Raw genomic sequence first — 22390 nt, 5'->3', positions numbered from 1 at the left:
CGAGGATGGTACAAAGTCATGATGCTCATCAGAGAGCCAGTGCAGGCATGATGGGCCAAATGGCCACCTTCTGCAACATAATGATTTGTGATTTCCTCTGCAGTCTACAACCTCTAAGAGATCCGTTACTAATGAGTTGTCTTTTTCCTAGAAACTCCTGCGTCAACACATTATTTCACATAGTTCTATGATTGTTTTCTTTATTTTGATCCTGAAGTGGATGGAGTTGACTCGAGATGGATGATTGAAGATCTGTCACAGAGCTGGCAGCTGAGACAATCAGCTACTACCCAGTGGATTTCTGATGTCTGCCTCACCCATCCTGTCTGATCAACAATCTCAGCCCCAATCTCAACAGTGTCTGGGAGTTTATGTTGTCACTGATATGAGGGGTTTTCTCTTTGAGGTTGTTAATCACGATATGGAAATGGTTCAGACAATTATTTCCAACCTGTGGCATATATATTTGGTCCCACCGATCTTACACCTAAATAATATGTGAATTACCCTTCTTACTTTTTAATACTTCCTATTTCCCAAACATTTGCGCACTATTAACCATTTGTCTTCTCGAATGTCAGCAATGCACTTATACAGAAAAATATCCTGTAAGATAGAAGCAGACAAGTCAAGAATTTCCAGCTTATTTACTGGTACAACTAGATATTTAGGTCTAAAGAATCTGTTTCTGGAGCAACTGTAACTGATGTTTACAGTTCTCTCAGTACCTTGTAATTTTGAACAGTTGATTAATGTTTTCATCTGCAGGTTCTCTTGAGCTGAAGCTGCTGTGAAACAGATGAAGTTTAGTTTGAATTTTATACAACTCATAAAGCAAAATAAACAGTCAAATTACAAACAAGCCCAAAATTCAAACAACTTAAAAACATTCGGAAATTAACTACCTTAAAATGAAAAATGAGCATGAACAAAATAAAACAAATGAAAGGGTTAAGCTTATTTTAAATGACAGGCTTCATGGACGCATGAATTTAGGCACTGTATAACCTCAAGATTCTGTGAATGTGCTGTGATTAGTCTATATATAGATGGTATGGCTCAAGTCTGGAGTATGCGGATGCTGTGGTGTTTGAATGGCCTGAGGTTGTACCTATCATCCAACAACAGCCAAACCAGTCAGATAGTAGCAAACCCTGGGGAATCAGCCTGAGTCATTTCAGCAGCTTGAGACTCGATAAATACAGACTCTGGAGGCTCAGGAGCTGAAAGTGTAAGTCTGCAACCGAATTCAACTGTCATATTTTCTGAAGGGATTTAAAGTTCAAGGGACAGTTTTAACCATGATTGACAAAAAGCTGGAATAATTTTGCAGCACTTTTCTCCCCTATCGATGTCTGTATTTTAATTGCGGCAGATACAATTCATCTAAGGAATACTAATATCTCATTACATGCTCGTGAAGCATTTTGGAGGAATTTTTGAAACTGTTCAAAGAACTGACATTTTCCATCAATAACAAAAAAAAATCAATTGAAAGAAACAAAAGTATTGGTTATGGCTGGAATGCGGAGGGGTGACAAAACAGTTTTTCTTCTGATCTGCTTTTTGGGACTGTTTCTGGACTTGGTCAATGGCAGCTTGATGAAGCAGCGGTCTCATTCAAGCTTTATCCATCGGAGACTAAACAGCAGGGAGAGGCGAGAAATGCAAAAAGAGATCTTGTCTATTTTGGGTTTACCTCGACGTCCCAAACCTTTGCTCTCTGTCAAACGCTCATCGTCCGCTCCAGTTTTCATGCTGGACCTTTATCGCACCATGGCCAATGAAGAGTCAGACAAGTGGCAAGGAGCTTCATTGCCTTTTCATGTGTTCCAGAGCACTCGGAGACCTCTTGAGGAGACCTTCCTCAGTCAAGCAGATACCATTATGAGCTTTGTCAATGTAGGTAAGTTTGAAAAGAAAAAGCCTTGCGTATTACACGTGTACAGTCCACGTCTTTAATGAGTCGAATGCTGGCATGGTCTCCTGCCAACAGTTGCTATAAGCTGAAGACTTTGACTTCTCATTGGTGTGCAATTCATAGCATGAAGTCAATTTGGTGTTTTACATTTTAGAAAATGTAATGCCAGTTGGTAGAAGTAATCTCATAATACTTCAGTTTAACAGCGGCTTCAGTTTAACTGCAAACTTAACAATAGTGCAGTGTGGCACAGATCTATTGTCCTTGTGAGAATTTTCTGAATTCATTCAATGCGGAGTAAAAAAAAGTCTGCTGTGCAATGTTGTATCGGCACTGGTGTACTGCTGGCACCCAACTCAATGCTTCCATCTATACAATGTCATCAAGCACACATGTATCTGCTAACTTCAGATGGATTCTCACATTTGGCTTTGGATATGGTAAAAGATTGTGAAATAAAGGTCAATAGTGGTCCTAAAGAGTATTGCGTTAGTTTCCTTTTAACAATGTGTACATTTTAAGTTGTTAACTGTAACTGGGTAGCTGGCTTTTTATGTTCTTTTTGAAAAATCATTTTATTAGAATTTGTCATTCCTATTTTATTAGATTAGAAAATGTTTATTACTGCAGTTTCTATTTTGGAAGTTGCACATATTCCTTCATGGAATAAACATCCAGGTGACCTTAAGTGTGCCGTAGGGGAATCACACAGTTATATACCAAGGGTAGGTTCTTTCCCACAATTCCTAATACAGTGACAATATAACATCAGTTTATAAATGTTGGATTAATATAAGATTAGATTTGTTTTCTTCAGAATCCAATGGAGTTCACCACCAATTTAAGAAACATTTGTGGGAGTTACAGAATACCTGTAATTAACTTAGGCTGGGAATTGGAATGATTGTGGTTTTGTCAACACATGATAAAATCCAGGCATAACTTAACACTTGCCTAACCATGAAGTATGAATGTGTGGCACATAGCCTATTCCTGTAATTTCCATGGGTTGAATCTTGCATTTTTAGCTGCCAGTTTTGTCAAGTTTCATGGAGGGTTTCTCTCTATGAGGCTTAGTACATTTTCTTGCTACATCTTACTGAACATACACCTCATTAACTAGCCACCCCACCCTCATGCTGCCTACCCCATCTGATTCTAGCACCATTCGACCATTCGCTGTACTCAGAAGAACTCACCATTGGTGGATTATCCCAGAATGGACCAGCATTCCTGGCATCGGCACCATCTTTGATGATCCAGTATGCACCCAGTCAAATATGGTCAGTCCAGAGCTATCCTGCATGATTCCTGATATTTGCCCCAGTCTTGGCAGAGAGGGGAATTGTCACCTTCCTTTGTGAGCAGGGACCAGGAGGTCCTGCTGGACAGGGCTGTGCAGATGCAGAGCATCCTCTTCTCCCAGGAGTAGTAGTGGAGCTGTAGCAAGGTTGTCAGCACAGGTCAGTGCAATCTCCTCTCCCTGAAGGAATGCCCAGACATGTAGGAAGAGGATCAATGTTTTTGTCCATCTGCTGTCTGATGCCTCACACTCACTCTATCTTTGCTACTGTAACTATCTCCCATCAATCCTCACGCTCTATCATCGTCACTATTGCCTGCAACATCTTCCCTCACTCACTATCACCCACCCCAATCCCCCAATGCCAATAACTCTGTATACTCACTCAGGACACCTGCACCAAACATAACAGCTGTGCCACCTGTTTTCATCTGCCTTAATATCTGCCTCCCTCTCATTCCAGGCAGAAAACAGCCCACAGTAGGGCAGAAAGAGTCGAGGTGGGTGGTGACCTGCCTGACATTCAGCTCCTCTTGCCTTATATGGAGAGGATGTTGTCTCTGACTACCCTGAACAGCTGACTGTCCACCTGCAAGCTAGTGGAGGCTGCCCCTCACCTACTGTACCAGGACCCCCTGAGTGAAAACTATCCCCCTTGACTTAGAACAACCATAACAAGGTTCCTTCCTATAAATCTGCACTAAATGACCAGGCCATTCAGCAGAACTGAGAGCCTGGTATCTCTGCTTGAAAGGCAAGGCTCAAAAAGGCAAGGCAAGGATTCTATGACCATCCAGGTAGGCTCAAAATAAGTAAGTCACCAAATAGCCCAGAAATGCAGCATGGTCCAGTCAATGATTTGGATGTGTGTGCTTGAGCACAGAGTGTCCCTGCAGCAGTTTTACAATGATGGCTGTCGTTTCAGCCCAAGAAGCAACATTGGCGTGCAGAAGCATATTATAAGTGGTTCAGATGCGTATTGAGGATTCTTAGCTGGCACATCTGATGCCAATGTCAAATGTCAATGAATGTGATGTGCATGTGCCAGTGCCTATGGAGCATGCCATGTTGGTGCCCAGTATCAAATATGGAGGTCTTTGGAGCAAGGAGCAAGTTGAAGTCACCAGGAGCCCACTCTGAATTCCATGTCAGGAATTCCATGTCAACATCTAAATTACTCGCAGTGAATGCATATTAATGAGATAAATTTTACAGCTAATAAGGTTGTGAATAAGCAGTAATTGTCCTTGATAAATAACTCACTGCTGCCTCAAGAGAATCTTGTCAAGATGTCCAAAACGCAGTTAAAAAGTGCACCAAGTTGCCCCTGATGTTAAGATGGGCTTTGGACTTCTTGGGTAATTCTGCCAGATTTCTTGCCCTAGCCACATCTTCAGGCCCCTATAAGATTCAACCCTATGTATTTTTTGTATAAGAACATGGAAAGGATTTATAGTCTCTTTAAATTCATTAAACAAAATGTATACTTAACCTGATTATTGCTTTCTTTTAACATTTCAGGAAACACTGAAATTCTAAAGCATGAATTGTATTTGCCCCAAAGTAGATTCAATTTCAAAGACAGCTTTAAGTTCTTTCACTTCCCCATCTTTATAACTTTAAAATAAGCATTATGTACGCATCGATGGGCCATACTTTGATGTCACAGGGCACCTGATGGCAATCTGCCTTTAGTTATATTTTTTCCTTTGTATCTTAGCTGTTTCGAAAGCTTTTTTGTGCGACAGCTTTTTGGAAGTGCAAGCTAATAGCACTACAGTGAGAGGAAAAAAATCTGGTTCTATAAGTGAAGGAGGAAAGCAACTGCATTTCCTGAACCAACTTGATTGGAGGATTGTGAAATGAACATTGAGTAGTCTGAGATGGAAGTATAGGTTAAAGTCAGTGAATTAATTGTCACTTCAGGTACAAGAAGAGAAATAGAGAGGGATAGAAAGATTGGACTGAGACAGAAAGGAAAGGAGGAAGAATTAATTAAAACTCTCACTTTTAAAATTTTCAATTAAACCAGGATCTTTGGATCTCCACAGTTGTAAAAGCTAATTTTCAGAACTAGTCAATTCAACAGGCAGTAACTGACAGTTAGCACATCAGTTAAAAAAAATGAAATTACAATATCTCAAGTTTTAGTTCATATCTACTTGACAATACAACAACTTCATGCCATTCAACTGAATTTAGTAGTGAATCAAGGACTTTTTTTGTAAAATTAAAGACAGGCACAATTCAGATAACACTTTTGTGATTTTAGAGTTTGACCCTATAACTGTCCTATCTGAAATTACTGTGCCATTGATGTGAAAATATTTGCTAGCCTAATTAGCCTCATCATCATTATCTTGATAGAAATGTTGGGCCAATAACTTGAATTGATATTGTACCTTTAATGTAGAAAAACATTGCAGTAGTATAATCAGACAAAATGTCCTTACCAGTTAAAGGAGGAGGCGTAGAAGGGTAACTAAAAATATGCTAAAAGAGGTGTCTGTTAAGGAAGCATTTTTTTAAAAAGTGGGATTGAAAGACATAATACGAGGAAATGTCAAAGCTTAAGGCCTGAAGGAGTACCAGCTGATGGTGGGGTATGGAAATTTACAGAAGCGAAGAAGCCAATGTTGGAGGAATTCAGAGTTCTTAGAGGATTGTAGTTCTGTTAGAGGTCACAGAGTTAAGAAAGGAAGGCCAAAGTGATTTCCACACAAAAATGAGAATTGTAAATTTGATGTTTTGGGGATTTGAGAACCAATGTAGGTCAGCCCAGATATGATGACTGGAGGAATTGATACAAGATAGGATACTGGCAGCAGAATGATAGAGCTGGAGCTAATGGAAGATGAGGGACACTTGTCTAGAGAGAATTTGAATAACTAAGTCAGGAGGTTTTAAAGGACCATAAGTACAGCAATAAGCTGCCCAGCCCCTTCTGCCATTCCAGTCAATCTCAACTAAGCTGTCCCTTAACTCCATTTGTCCATCTTTCTTCCATATCCCTTGATATCTTACCTAAATAACCTGTTGATGTCCATCTTGGAAATTTAAATGATCTCTGCATCTACACAAGTCTGAGAGAGCAAATTCCAAATTTCCACTACTCTCTTGTATGATACCTCATCAGATATCTTCCAGATGTTCTTATAACCAATATTCATAGAGAGAGTTGCCTCTCTACAATGCTGGTGACCTGCTCAGAAAATTCAGTTCAATCAGTCAGACCTGACCATAGGGTTTAGTCAAAGAAAACTTCAGTCAGAAAATTCTGACTAAGTAGCTGCAATTTCTTCATCAATTTCTTTTAATATTTTACATGTGAAATAATTAGTTCTAGAAATATGTATTTCCTAACTCTACTTATTTCCTCATTATCATTGCTTTATAGATAATAAGCAAAGGCAGCTAGTTAATAGTACTAGTGGTCCATTGAAGGCTGAGAATTGGGATACTGTCAATGACAATGGGGAAATGGCAGACATTCTGAACAACTGTTTTGCTTCAATATTGACAGCAGCAAAGGAGGGTAGCTTGCTGAAAGTGCTAAAAAAAATTAACAGGATCAGGGACAGGTTCTAAATAAAATTAGCTTCAGTAAATCATCAAAAATGGGGGAATTAGTAGAACTGACAAATCCCCAGGGTCTAATGGTTTCCATCCACAGGTGTTAAAGAAGTTAGGAGAGCAATGCCCTAACCAAAATCTATCAGAATTCCCTGGATTCGGGAGTTGTACTTTTATCACTCTGCTCTTTAAGAAGGGTGACAAAGGGAAAACAAGTAATTACAGACCAGTTAACCCAACATCTGTGATGGCAAAATTATCGGAGTCTATAATCAAGGATATGGTAACTGAACACCTTCAAAAATCCCAGTTAATCAGGGAGAGTCATTAAACCTGTACATGTCCCCTGTAGTCTTCATGAAGATGAAAGATGGAAAACTGAGAATCTATATCAACTACTGGGTATTCAATGCAAAGACTTTGAATTCTAGGTTGAGGGTGAGCATCTTTGACAATGTGTTATAAATTCTCAAAGGTGCTACATATTTCTGCAGCATTGACCTGGCCCATCATTATAATCCACTATCCTTCGTTGAACAAGACAAGGAAAACACAACATTCCAAATGGGCACTGATGACTTTATGAATGCACAAGAATGCCATTTAGGCTCTGTAGTGCCTCTACCATCTTCATGTGTGTAATGGAAAAGCTCTTAGCACCTTTAATTTTCAGACCCTCTGTTTATCTCAACACTATACTTAGCTCCTGTCAACATTTGAGGAGACCTTTGAAAAACTAGATACATCTTAGCCAATGTATATAGTTTAATTTGAAAGTCAAAGAGAAGTGACTGCAATAACAATATAGTTCTGCAGGACCTCATTACTCGGGAAGGCACTACACCTGACAATGGCACAATCCAAGCGGTATTGAATTGGCCCCGGGTGCATTGCATTCAGTTTAGAAGAGTAGAAGTGGCCTCTGCCCAGACAGAGAGGGAGCTGCCTGGGTTTCTTGCTCTGGCTATTTACTATAGGAGATTATGCTAGTATATGCACTGTTGGCTTCCCCACAACTTGCTGTGGAAATCAAAGAATGTTGAAGGAACCGGTGGGAAAAGATATACACAGTGTGATACTCCATGGGCATAACAGGGAGTTGGACCCTGGCATGAGAAGATTCCTTTCATAACCCTCAAACAGAAACTTGTTGCATTATCAATTCCCTTTCATACTGGCAACCCCTGTTAGCTTCCTTGGCCTAAGTGGGGTACTGTCACAGAGTCAAGGACAAAAAAGACTGGTTATCATTTACACCAGTTGGAGCCATAAGCCAAGTGAGAGAAATATGCAGAATGACTCCAGTTTGAGACTTGAATAAAAGTTCAGAGATATTCTGATCATTGGAGAGTTTGAAGTGTTTATAGACAACAACCCTCTCAGCTATTTCTGAATATCCATGAGCTTGAAACAACAGAAACTCAATGTGTCACTGAACTTACTTCATTCCAGACCAGATACCAATGAGCAAAAGTGATCTAAGTGCCGATGCGCTTAGTTGGAAGACTAACCACGGAAGGGAACCCACCTCTGCCCAGCCGGGGGAGGTAGTGGCAGACACTATACCCCTGCCCAAATCAAAGGAAGCATTCCAACCCCAATTTCACATGAATGGATAGATAGCTGAGCAACGCAAGACACTAAACTGAGCATTTGAGATGGCATCCAAGATAACTGAGAGAGAAACTCTGAGAAGAAAAACATTGACAGATCACAAAGCTGACAGGACTGACCTTCCAATTGTTGCAAAGATTTTTGTGTGAAATTGGTGTATCAGGGTTTGGGGTAAAATACAACGTGTCTGGGATCCTGAACCCCACAGAGTCACCATGTGCTGGACATGGGTGGCCACACCTATATTGATGAGCAAGTAGCTAGAAAGCAGCTTTAGAGAACAGTTCAGAGGGAAATGGCTTAATGCTAAAAGTTTGGTGGATGATGTTGGAGGGAAGCAGCTCACTCAGTGGTATTATGGAACATGAAGTGTCAGAGTGTGATGCCTCAAGTGAAGTGGAGGCAGGTACCCATGAGGGATCCTGGAGTGGTTTGTGTGTTGTGAATCCAGTGAGTGCATTCAGTGTGGGAAGGCCTACTCCCATCCTGCAAGCTTCTGCTTTGAAAAAAGCATGACTTGTACATTGTTAGGGACTAACGCACAAAAAGCACTATCCAAAACAATTCAGGATGTCAAGGTTTTATTTTTGTGAATCAGAGGACAAAGCACATTATTGATTTTGAAATATTGCTGTATCAAAGCAATCAAAGACCATCAAAGGTACAAGCATCAGATCTTCTATTATCAAATTCATTCTAAATGGATTACATTTTTAATAGATTTTAGATAGATTAAAGAAACACTGTGATAATTAGCCAATGCAATATATTGGCATGGATCAAGACAGGAAACAGAGAATAGGAAGAAATGGGATTTCTTTTACAAGTGACAGACAGTGACTAGTGGTATACAATTATTCACAATATATATAAATTACCTGGATGGGGAAACCAAATTTCCAAATGTGGGTGGGAGCTGTCAGAAGGATGCAAAGAGCTTCAAGGGATTCCAATAAGTCGAATGAGTAGGTAAATACACATCAGATGAAGTATAACATGGCTAAATGTGAAGTTATACACTTCAGTATGAAAAAAGGAAAGTATTATTTAAATTGTGACATATTGGAAAATGTGGATGCACAAAGGGATCTGGGTGTCCTTGTACATCTGTCACAGAAAGTAGAAAGGCAGGTGCAGCAGCAGTTAGGAAGGCAACTGGATTTTTGACCTTCCTTGCAAGAGGATTTGAATTCAAAACTGGAGATGTCTTGCTGCAGTCATGCAGAGCACTGGTGAGACTGTACCTGGAGTACTGTGCAGTTTTGATCTCCTTAACTAAGAAAGGGTATACTTGCCATAGAGGAAGGACAGCGGATGTTCACTAGACTGGTAATGGGGATGGCAGGACTGTCCTATGAGGAGGGATTATTTCAACCCTGCCTGTATTCACCAGAGGTTGGTCAAATAAGAAGGGATCCAACTGAAATGTATAAAATTCTAGCAGGGCTGGACAGATGAGATACAGGGAGGAGATTTTCCTGGTTGTAGGTGCTGGAATCAGGAGACACCGACTCAGGGTAGGGGATAGATCATTTAGGACTGAGATGAGGGAATATTTCTTCACACAAAGGGTAGTGAATCTGTATTCTTTACCACAGAAGACAGTGAAGGCCAAGTCACTGAAAATATTCAAGAAAGAAAGATACAATTTTAGATTTTGGAGGCATCAAGGGGTATGAGGAGAAAACTGAATGTGGCATTGAGATAGAGGATCAGCTGTGATCACATTGAATGACAGAGCATGCTCGAAGGACCGAATGGCCTCCTCCTGCTCTTGGTTTCTACATTTCTCTATAACACTAGGATGAGCATAAAGACTAGATAAGCCTAGACAAAGGGCAAAGGAATGTACTGGTAAAAATACAATTTGAACAGATGTTGCAGTAATCATTTTCACATTTATAATCAGCTTCCTGGTAGCTGGAGATGAAACTAGTAAATTCATTTATGATACAATTAGATAATACAGGAAATTTGTGGACTTTGAGATACAGGAGACATGATAAACTAAATGTTTTTCACATATTTGTTTTGTGTCCTTGTGAACGAATTCACCTTATTGGTAGCTATATTGCCAGAGGTGCACCACAACTCTCCCACTCCTGAGGCTTGGCACTGGATATTTATCCTAACACGATGGGGACAGGAACAAAGACAGACAGGCATGTAATTTAGCAAACCCATCCTGCCTGCGAGCCATTGAGGGGAAGGCCAGGCCTGACCAGGCATAGAGCAGCTACTCACTGAGGTTATTACAAGGCCAGTTATGACCGTGGATCAGAGTCTGTGTCTGAGTGATGCCAGACCGCAGCTGCAGGCTATGATGGTCTGGCAGCTGAAGCAAATTTTAACTTCACATTTGTTAGATTTTCTGAGAAGGCACCATTCTCTTTTAGCTGCCATGGCTTCTGCCATAGCTTCCATACAAGAGGATCTCTTATTAGACCACACCATCTGTTGTAAAGCTGCTTCATATTCAATTGTTTTTTGAGGTCTTGAGTTTTGAATGATGATGGAATGGTGGCTACCTTGTTTCAAGTACTCTGTGGGTTGGAGAGTTATTTCTGATAACAAATCAATCTGGGATAGCCGATCAAGAACAAACTGCCCAGCTTTTGTTTCCTATATCTGAAGTAACTTTGTAGTGGATTCAGTGTGAAACCTGACTTCATATGGAGGAGCAACTGAACTCAAAATATTGCATTTCTTGAGCAAGTTGTGCCTCTGTAATGAATTTCTGCAGAGAGAAACAATTTTGTTTCTCTTCGCCTGAAGAGAGAGTGTGCTTTGTATTATTTAGAAGGCTAAACATGTACATTTTCACCTTACAAATCGTGTCAATTAACCAATTCTGCACCTTCTCTGAATGGGTTTTGTTCTATAATAAAATGATAATTTTGTAGTTATTAAAGAAACCTGTTAGCTGGATCATTTCATTCTAAGTTTAATGTAGAGAAAGCATCTTGTAATTTGTATAAACTATTGTTAGATTCATGTTCTGAGAGTGGTGGAGTGAGAGCAATAGGGCATTACTCCCATCTGCCAGAAAAGCAGCACCTTGCAGTAGCATTCTCAAGGCAAATATTGTTTAATTCTAAATGGGCTAATATTGTGAAAGGGCTAAAAGGAAAGTCCAGGTATCTTGTGCATTATTGCATCAGTAAAACTTATGCAGTTGCTAACTCTTTCAAACAAAGTCTAGTTTAATTTCCCAGCACACTCCGCAAAGTTTATATATAAATTAAACAACTTCCTGTATTGGATTAAACTCAGATCCTTACTTGTCAGAATATTTCACAGAATCAGAAGAGATGGAGGATTTATCCAAGTGATTATTTTAATAAAAAATCAGGGTTAGGCTAATTGAAATGTCACAATTGTTAGAACTAAAAGCAGGAGCTCAGAAAGCAGATGTATTTGAGGAAATAGCACAATGTTTAAAATTGGAAGAACAGCAAAGCAAGTCAGAAGGTGAATCCCATTGAGCTGGCGAGAATTCAACTGCAGCCTGAAATAGAGAAATAAATGGAAATGGGAAACCTTGAACTCCAGAGAGAGGACAGAGAAAAAGTAGTAGCACTCTAGGGAAAGAAGAATGAAAGGAAAAAATGCATTTGAAGCAAAGGAAAAGAAGAAAGAAAGAGGAAAGGAAGTGAAAGAGGGAACACCAGCATAAAAAAACTGGATTGTAAAAAGGAAGCATCTGACTCTGAAACACTCTGACAAGGAAGGATCTGAGTCCAATCCAGGACACACTGGGGAGTTGTTTAAATTTGTATAAACACTGCTGTGAGTTCAGAGAAAGTAAACCAAGTACCTGAGACTTTTTTTTATCAGAAGGAAAAATAGCTTCTTATTCCTCCAATGAGACAAGTAAACCTAACATAAGTAGCAGCACAGGAGCCATTCAAAGTCTTTTTTTAAACTGGGGAAAGGCATGACGTTTTCACCAGCGGGGCTAAAGATTGTAAAAACATATGAGGGGCTTTTTTTTACTCAAAGTGGTTTGTGTGTGGAATGAACTTCCAGAGGAATTGGTGGATGCAGATACAGTTGCAACATTTAGAAGATATTTAGGTAAGTATATGAATAGGATATGTTTGGAAGGATATGGGTCAGGCACACGCAGGTGGGAGTAATTTAGTTTGGGATTATGGTCACCATGGGCTGGTTGGACTAAAGGGTATGTTTCCCATGCTCTGTGACTGTATGAATGCCAAAGATTTAGTTAACAATATTAGCAGGGAGTATGCTTCAATTCTTGTTATTGAGTACACCTCATGTATGACCTAAAAGCTGGAACTTCAACAGTCGGGATAGTTAACTAATATATGCAGTTGACCTACTTCTAGGGAATGATTTGGCAGGAGCAAAGGTTATAACTTATTCAGTAATCATGGAAAAACCAACTGAGGTTAAACAGATGGAGCAGTTACAGGAAAAGGTTCCAGGAATTTTTCCTTCATGTGTAGTGACCCGAGAAATTGTGAAACAAAGTTTGTCATCATAGGTCACATTTGCACCACAGACTGATATTTGGTTACCTGAACCATTATTTGGGAATTTGGTTAATCCAAAAGATGCATTAAAGAAGACTTTTAGGATCGAAGCTCAGCACCACAGACCAGAATTTTAGGTCGTCTAATTGACTCAAACTGAAGTTGAAGTTGAAGGAGTTCCAGCATGTTACTGAATTAAAATTGGGATTTTGATGAGAAAGTGGAAATCTTCTCACAGAATTGCAAATGACAGTGATATTGCCCAAGTATCGTCAAGAAATATTAAGGAAAACTCCTGTCACATGGTGGAAAAACACAGCATGCAATTCACCCAATATCTTGAATTGCCATTTCATTTTTAAGGAATATTTTAGTAGGAAGTCGAGACACTGTGTGGAACCCTAATGAAAGACATCACAATTACGAGTATGTCCTTACAATTATGCACATAGCTAATTAATTCCCAGAGACCATTCCCTTGAGATCAATTTCTGCTGAGTGAGTAGCAGAGAAGTTAACCCAGTTCTTCATTCAATATGGATTAATGATGAAGATCCAGTTGGACCAAGGTTTCAATTTCATGTCTCAAACTTTTCAAGTAGTTATGAATAGTCTGTGTATAACATAATTAAAATCCACCCACATTGACCAAGGAGCTGTAGAAAGTTACCATCAAACCCACAAAATGATGATTAAGGCATACTGTCATGAACATCATCAAATCTGGAAAAATGATTCAAATTTCTTTTATTTGCTGCAGGAGATTCACTAAATGAGTGTATTGGTTCTAGTCCTTTTTGAGTTAGTTTATGGACATGTAATAATGTCCTCTCAAACTAATCGAGGATAGAAAGATGAGTCATCTATGTTAGACTATGGAGCCATTGTTATGGACTAAGCCAGACCACTCAAAATATTCTTAAGCAGGCAGCTCAGACCATAACTTTGCAATTTGTTTGGTAAATGTACAGTGAAAATTACCTGAATTAAGTTGGCTAGGTTGACTACTAGATTTAAAACAGACAAAGATTTATTCACAAAATTACACAATGAAACACAAAGAACAGAGTAAAGAACCCCTTCAAAACCCAGTCTATCCAACCAAACTTAATTATGCTGTTCCAAATATACACAACAGTCCCAATAAGCAAATTCCCTTGAAAAACCAGTATAAATGAAACACATGCTTACAGGTTAAAGTTGAAGGGCAGAGAGAGAGTTTCCGCACAGCTCCCTGTTGAACTTTCAACCAGTTCGAGACTGAACTAAAACTGCTCAGCTAGAGAGCTGACCACTCCCCTTTCTTTATACACGTCATTTCTAAAACATGACCACTTTGGCCTGAAGTCTCATCTGTTTACATATAAACAAAAGGCCTGTCAAAATCTTCTTCATCTCTGTACCAAGCCAGACTGATTGGGGCCTGGCCCAGTTTTTTTGCCTCTCTGAAAGAAATCAACGACAGAGTCTCCTTGAGCCAAGGAACAGCTTTTAGAAAAAAAAGGGACTAGCTCTGTGACACTGTGTTCCAAGAATAGCTCAGAGGAGCCTCCAGAGTAGCTCAAGTACACCTTATACATGACAAATAACTATCACCGAATAAGCTGACAAGCATTTCAACCAGGTGATGAGGTGTTGATATTATTGCCTTTTACAAGGTGAACTTATAAGGGAGGCCTAGAGAATTCCTAAATTGAACCACCTATCATCTGGGTAGCTAATGGGCAGCACAGTGGCTCAGTGGTTTTTTTTTTAGATTAGATTAGATTAGATTACTTTACAGTGTGGAAACAGGCCCTTCGGCCCAACAAGTCCACACCGACCCGCCGAAGCGTAACCCACCCCTACCCCTACCCCTACATTTACCCCTTACCTAACACTACAGACAATTTAGCATAGCCAATTCACCTGCCCTGCACATCTTTGGACTGTGGGAGGAAACCGGAGCACCCGGAGGAAACCCACGCAGACACGGGGAGAACGTGCAAACTCCACACAGTCAGTCGCCTGAGGCGGGAATTGAACCCGGGTCTCTGGCGCTGCGAGGCAGCAGTGCTAACCACTGTGCCACCGTGCCGCCCAGTGGTTAGCACTGCTGCTTCACAGTGCCAGAGGCCTGAGTCTAATTCCAGCCTCAGACGACTGTCTGGGCGGAGTTTGCAGCTTCTCCATGTCTGTGCAGGTTTCCCCCAGGTGTTCCAGTTTCTTTCCACCATCCAAAGATGTGCAGATTAGGTGAATTAGCCATGATGAATTGTCCATAGTGTCCAGGGATGTGCATTAGGTGGATTAGCCACAGGAAATGCAAGGTTACATGGATAGGGTAGGGGAGTGGGTAGGGGTGGGATGCTCTTCAGCGAGTTGGTATGGACGCAATGAGCTGCCTGGCCTGCTACTACAGTAGGATTCTGTGATTGTATGAATGAACTATTAGGGAGGTTAAATACCATGCTTTCATATTTAGATTTAGAAGAATTAAAAGATCTTATAAGGTTACTGACAACCAAGAGTCTATAGGGACAAACCAGGGTATACAATTTTAGCTGCGCATGATGTGTATGTAGAAGAATCTTCTTCTATCAAATGTCATTCTTTTGCTTAAGTCCAGAGAAACAAACCCAAGTGGAAACAGAAATCCACTACATGTCAGAAAACTGTCTAATTCAATCGAGTCAATGCAGCTGAAATTCCCCAGTTGTGTTAGCCCTAATGGTTCAACCAGATTCTGTACAGACCACCGAAAGGTCAATGCAGTAACAAAGGCAGACTCCTATCTAATTCCTCATTTGAAATTCTGTGTTGGCAGTGACAGATTTCTTACCAATATGTTCTTCAAGGAATGCTAGCAAGTTCCTTTAACACCCAGAGCTTAAAAAAAGCTGACCTTTGTCACATCATCCAGTCTTTTCCAATTCTGAGTGATGTTATTTGGGCGAAAAAATACTCCATCAACCTTCTAGAGAACAAAGAATCGAGTTGCAATCGATGTTCCTAATTGTGTAGTTTACCTTAATGATATACTACTCTGATGGCTCTTGGAAAGAATACTTAAAACAACAACAAGCTTTGTCAAGGAAATTAGTTGGCTGATTTAGTGTTAAACCTTGCCAAAATAAATTTGCAAAGGTGCAAGGAAGCTGGCTTGGATAGGCCAAAAACAAGTCCTGCCAACTAAAATACAAGAATTACTGTATTCTTTCACCCATCATCCTGAACTGGAGAGACTCCCAGAGGCAGAATCTTCATTGTCTGTGTCTCTGGGGAAAATCATGCGTGTGTGGTGCTGACCCACAGTCTTAGTTGGGTGGTATATTAGTTCCCAAATGCAAGAGTATTTTCAAAGATGGTAAGATTCTACCCGCTATCCATATTGTATCTATTAAATTTGGCACCACTGAGTACTCAGTGAAATGACGGAAGCTGGTGCTTCTTCAGGATAATTAAAGGAATCTACTGTTGAGTTCAAAGGAGGCAAAATAGGACCAGTGGGAGTGACTTTATCAAAATGTTTTTTGGGATAATGACACACAACCTGCCTTCAGGATTCTTAAAGGGAAAATGATTGATGACCCAAGACCAGCTAAATGATAGCACTTAAAACTTCCACCACTCTCGCTGCAAATCATCAGCCAGCCGTTTGTGAACCTCTCACCAGAATAAGTGCAAAGTTAAAAATCACACAATACCAGGTTATAGCCCAACACTGCTCCGAAAGCTAGTACTTCCAAATAAATCTGTTGGACTATAACCTGGTGTTGTGTGATTTTTAACTTTGTCCACCTCAGTCCAACACCGGCATCTCCACATCAAGAATAAGTGTTTCAAAGGAAGGGTTTCAGATTTGTTCTCAGCAAAATATCTTTGGTATGGATGGCTGTGTTGAATGATTTGGGGCAAGGTAGAGGAGGACATGTTAGAGTACTAGCAGAAAACTTTCTAAATCGCTACTGAGAAAGTTGTGGAGACTAAGTAAGCCAACAACTGAGTTGAACTTGTCAGAGAAAAGGAATACCGGAGGAGAGTTCATTTTGAAATTGGCCTTGGATCTTTGTCAGCTCAAGGACTTTCTTATGAGCTACGCCTGCAGCTGTCTGGCAGCTGGCATAACTCAGCTTTTGTTTAGTGAAGGAAGCATATGGTGTCTTTTCAGCCTGAATTCCCTACTGATCTCCTCTTCCTCATCAAAACAGAGGAACAAAAGAGTCTCCTTCATTTCCAATCGAGTTAAAAATATGGGTTTAAAACAATTTTAAAATTCCGTCAATACTTAAAGAAATTTAAGTTTGAAAAGTAACTTTTAATTTTAAAAGCAATAAAAAATTGGAAATAAAGCCAAGTATACATATTTTTTTAAAAATGTAGACTACTTTCCAGGTTTTGTAGCATCACTTTCGGAGCAACGTGCCCAGCACAAGTAGCCCCAATGCCACGTTCCATTAACTGACGCAAGGTTTCCAAAAACAATCTAGATTGTCCTGGAATTTCTAAAAAAGTTCAAGATTAATCTGTTAGGCACTGCTGTGAGCAACCTTGGAGAAGAATCATAACAGCATTGAAAGAATACCATGATTTTTCTCTTAATTTTCTTTGAGTGCTGTCATTTATGAAATATAAGTGGAGAAAAGAAAAGGCTCTTCGACTGCTAAGTTTCTCGGGCTATATCTACCAGAGTTGGCAACCATATTACTGACAAAAATCATTGCTTGCCTGAAGCAAAATGAGAAAAAGCACCCAAGATGTCTGCTGCGGATTACCCTTTTCTCCCCAGTTCATCCATATCAGCTGCCTCAGCTGTGCCCATAAAAATAGGACGCTAAATGGAGGAAAATTATTGCACAATTGTATAGAATTTTGCAGCTTTTATTTAAAGTTCTCATATTCTCCTTTCAATTTTTAAAAGTTGTTTTGCTCTTTTTATTTCTCTGAGCTATGAAGGCTTGTCATGAGGAATCAGACTATACTAAGTCCTATATTTTAGGGAAGTACCAGAACAATGTACATTGAGTTTTTTTTCATGGACTGCATGTCTGATTCATTTACATATGCAATCCCATTAAATAGTTTGCAAATTTACATAGAGGGGTTGATTTTGATGTGGCTGCTCAGGAGCTTTCAAAGTTGCTGCTCTGCTTAAAGGGTACATTATACAGGGGCTTTTCTTCTCAGCTTTCCTTCTTTGCCCAAGGCCATGTCTCCTTTTATTTTGCCCATCACTTTCCCTGAATGCTGAGAGTGGGAACCTCCTGTGAGGTGACATGGACACAACCCTATTTTCTGCTTCTCTGGAGTTATACAAATGTGTGACAATCATTTCTTAGCTGAAATACCCGGGGCAGGCATGAATTTCTCTTCCCTCCTGTTTCATTAATTGCAGCTGGAGAGCTTGGCAAAAACAAAACAAAAGCATTTCATTATAAGACACAAAAAAGACTATTCTTAAAAAGTGCCATTGCACCACCTGCCTTGATGGGATCAAGTGGGTTCTCATCTACATACAGCTGAGCAAGTTAACTTGAACAAGTGCTACTGTTTCATATGCAAAATCTTCTCAAAGTAGCAGGAGAAAACTCATTGTTACAGAAGTTGCACAACACTGAACCTGATTACCATCTTCCAAACTGCTAAGAAATGTACAAGGAGGCATAGGACTGAATTTCAACAAAAATCAGCTAAGTGTCAATTTTGGGGAATTTGACAAGGGTTTCTGTCTTTGTGTTCTAGCGAGTTATGTCTCACAATTCACCTCACTATCAATGCATCACACATTCTCTACGGTGCTGCTCATGTGCTTTCTTGCACTCACCAGCAGTACACGTTCTCACCAGGATCTGCTGGGATTTCCACCACTTGCGCCATAGAAACAGCCAAGCTTTCAAAGTTGCTGCTCTGCTTAAAGGGTCCATTATACCAGATTTAGTGCATTACGTCAAACACAGCTAGCCATGAATAGCCCTTCACAGCATGTAGGAATTCTGATGAAGGGTCTCTGGACTTGAAGCATTAATACTGTTTTTCTCTCCACAGCTGCTGCCAGATCTCCTGAGTTTCTCTTTCACTTCCTGTTTTTGTTTCAGATTTCCAGTACCTTCAGTTCTTTGTTTAGTTTTATACATACCAGAATAGGACCCTACCTGAAGAAGTGCTACTCTTTCCCTAATGCCCAGTGTACCATTGTACAGGACTGACAATGGCCCAGCCCGCTAACTGACTTGGAATAACAGCCAAAATGATGACTGAACAGACTCCAGATTGTTTTCCATGCATCTCCCTGACTGATTTACAGCTAATCCCTGGATTTGTTGCACTAGATCTGCAGGACTCACTGTGGCTGTTGCCCCGGAATGCAAGGATACAAAACTCCTGACTCTGACTGCCACAAGTGGTTGGCTGACTGTGTTGAAGCCCTGGACTGAGACTGGACGCTGCCCTTGACCCACTGGGGTGGTATCAATGACTATTATTTGTCCCTCTCAATCTGACTGATTCCCCTTCGACTTTGTAACATGGCCATTTGATTCGGTCTTGCTATTCAAATAAGCTGCTGACACATGCTGCAGGTGTGACATTGATTTATAAGAGTGCCATATAGCAATGTATCCACCCCCTCAATTCTGGCAAACATGACTTGCTGCTTGGCATAGTGTCTGTGATAAATAGCAAGGCAAAACAGATGTACTGTGAGCCTGTAAGTCCTTAATGAAATGGCAAAACACAAAAAGGCAGGGCAAAGCAAGACTTAGAAAAGATGCTGGGAGCATTCAAGTAAGTACAAAGTGAGTGAGCACAAAGGAAACGTGCTAAACACCATGAGATACATTGATTCTGCGGTGTTATGCTTTGCCGGGACACAACTGCACTCTATGCAAATTGGCCAGAGCGATGTTACAATTTTTTGATTCATTTGTGGGACATGGGCATCACTGGCTGGCCCACCATATATTGCCCATCCTTAGTTGCCCTTGAGAAGATGGAGGTGAACTGCCTTTTTGAACTGGTGCAATCCATTTACTCTACATAGACCCACAATGCTGTTCCACATGTTGATCTGGTCTTCACATTTGACCTGTTCATCAGAATTTCTTTCTGCATTTAAACGCCTGGCTGTTCTCATTAGATATAATTTAAGGTTTATGATAAGATATATTTTTGTATTTAATGAAGTCAGACAAAATTTTCTACATCCCTGAAAAATACCGACAAACCACTGAGAAACCACAGAAGTCTCTTGTAAGATGTTAATGCAGTGGTGTTTCAGTTTTGTGTTCTGAAGTTTGTTCTGAAGTCATTTGCTGTCTTTATCTCTGAAACCAAATGAACCTCTTGAACAATAACTGTTTAACGGTGCATTAGCTTTGAGTGTGGAGGAAGCCTTATTGTTCACTGTGAAAGCTCGGCTAAAGCCATCTGTTTTAATTGAGTTGAACTGTAAACTGGGATAAATGTAATTCCGGTTCCACTACAAATGGTTTCAATAAGTTTGTTTTTCTCTGGAAATATAGTTTTTAAAAACTGTAATCATACCTGTGCTGTGATCATGTCGTTTTGACTTGAAACGGTGAATCTGTCTTGTGGGTAATTTTACAGGTAATTGTGCCTCTTTTAAGAATTGTTTTTTAACCTGATAATTCATAGAATACAGGGAGAACTAGCCATTTGGATACAGAACTGGTTCAAAGGTAGAAGACAGAGGGTGGTGGTGGAGGGTTGTTTTTCAGACTGGAGGCCTGTGACCAGTGGAGTGCCACAAGGATCGGTGCTGGGCCTTCTACATTTTATCATTTACATAAATGATTTGGATGCGAGCATAAGAGGTACAGTTAGTAAATTTGCAGATGACACAAAAATTGGAGGTGTAGTGGACAGTGAAGAGGGTTACCTCAGATTACAACAAGACCTGGACCAGATGGCCAATGGGTTGAGAAGTGGCAGATGGAGTTTAATTCAGATAAATGCAAGGTGCTGCATTTTGGGAAAGCAAATCTTAGCAGGACTTATACACTTAATGGTAAGGTCCGAGGGAATGTTGCTGAACAAAGAGACCTTGGAGTGCAGGTTCATAACTCCTTGAAAGTGGAGTCGCAGGTAGATAGGATAGTGAAGAAGGCGTTTGGTAGGTTTTCCTTTATTGGTCAGAGTATTGAGTACAGTAGTTGGGAGGTCATGTTGTGGCTGTACAGGACATTGGTTAGGCCACTGTTGGAATATTGCCTGTTTAGATTCTGGTCTCCTTCCTATCGGAAAGATGTTGTGAAACTTGAAAGGGTTCAGAAAAGATTTACAAGGATGTTGCCAGGGTTGGAGGATCTGAGCTACAGGGAGAGGCTGAACAGGCTGGGGCTGTTTTCCCTGGAGCATCGGAGGCTGAGGGGTGACCTTATAGAGGTTTACAAAATTATGAGGAGAATAGATAGGATAAATAGACAAAGTCTTTTCCCTGGTGTCAGGGAGTCCAGAACTAGAGGGCATAGGTTTAGGGTGAGAGAGGAAAGATATAAAAGAGACCTAAGGGACAACCTTTTCACACACAGTGGGTGGTACGTGTATGAATGAGCTGCCAGAGGATGTGGTGAAATCTGGTACAATTGCAACATTTAAGAGGCATTTGGATGGGTATATGAATAGGAAGGGTTTGGAGGGATATGGGCCGGGTGCTGGCAGGTGGGACTAGATTGAGTTGGGATAGCTGGTCAGCATGGTCGGGTTGGACCGAAGGGTCTGTTTCCATGCTGTACATCTCTATGACTCTATGACTCTAATTCATTAAGCAATGAATAAATTCACAGCCCTGCATTAACTAAAAGGAGGTGACTGAAGAATACAGATGGAGCTTTTGGAAATCTGAGATATCAGGAGCAATTTCAACCCTTCCAAACTGGCTGGAAAAGCATGGAACTTCAGTTAAAATAGATCATTGATCTGTGATTCTAAGGCACCAGTTTTGATAACAGTAGGTGGAAATTGGGTGTCCTAAGATATGCAGGTGGAACCCAATGGAATTTTAGCCTGCTCCTAAACAGGTCCCTACTGGAGCTACCCTGTTATGTGAAACTGCTAGGAAGCTGGTGAGTACATTTAAGGGACATTTATATGTACAAAAAAGACACTTACAATGTGGCCAGGAGGAGATCTAGGATCCACAAGTACAATCCAGATTTCTGTGTTGAGTTCTCTCCCACTATTACATACCCCACCCCAGGTATGAGGCAGTTTGGAAATCCCTCACATCCTAAACCATTCTGATGCCGACCAGTTCCCTGTACTACACAAAATTTTCTTCTTTAACAAATTAAAAAGAACAAGCTCTCATGTGCATTGAAATTTGAACTGTACCTTATTCTATTTAAGGTAAAATTCTGCAGATACTAGAAATCTGAAATAAAAGCAAAGTACTTAAGAAACTCAGCAGGTTTGGCACATTTGTGGAGAGATAAACAGAGTTAACATTTTAAATTCAATAAGACTTTTCTTCAGGAAACATAG

General features: G+C 40.3%; 1 protein-coding gene across 3 annotated transcripts in view; it reads left to right on the top strand.

The window, feature by feature from the left end:
• The first annotated feature begins 1172 nt into the window (after window positions 1–1172).
• LOC122563692 (bone morphogenetic protein 7-like) overlaps window positions 1173–22390 on the top strand; it is a 94619-nt gene continuing 73401 nt past the window's right edge. For 2 of the 3 annotated variants that reach the window (XM_043717755.1, XM_043717753.1), the window contains exon 1: window positions 1175–1906. In XM_043717755.1, the coding sequence (XP_043573690.1) occupies window positions 1516–1906 (391 nt within the window). In that variant the 5' untranslated portion in view covers window positions 1175–1515. Of the gene's footprint in view, window positions 1907–22390 lie in introns of all 3 variants that reach the window. The other variant, XM_043717756.1, reaches the window with a different exon arrangement.

The sequence above is a fragment of the Chiloscyllium plagiosum genome, chromosome 27, assembly GCF_004010195.1.
Source record: "Chiloscyllium plagiosum isolate BGI_BamShark_2017 chromosome 27, ASM401019v2, whole genome shotgun sequence".
Taxonomy (NCBI): Eukaryota; Metazoa; Chordata; class Chondrichthyes; order Orectolobiformes; family Hemiscylliidae; genus Chiloscyllium; species Chiloscyllium plagiosum.
Note: the sequence above shows the minus strand (reverse complement) of the source record. Positions and strands in the feature narration are given on the sequence as shown.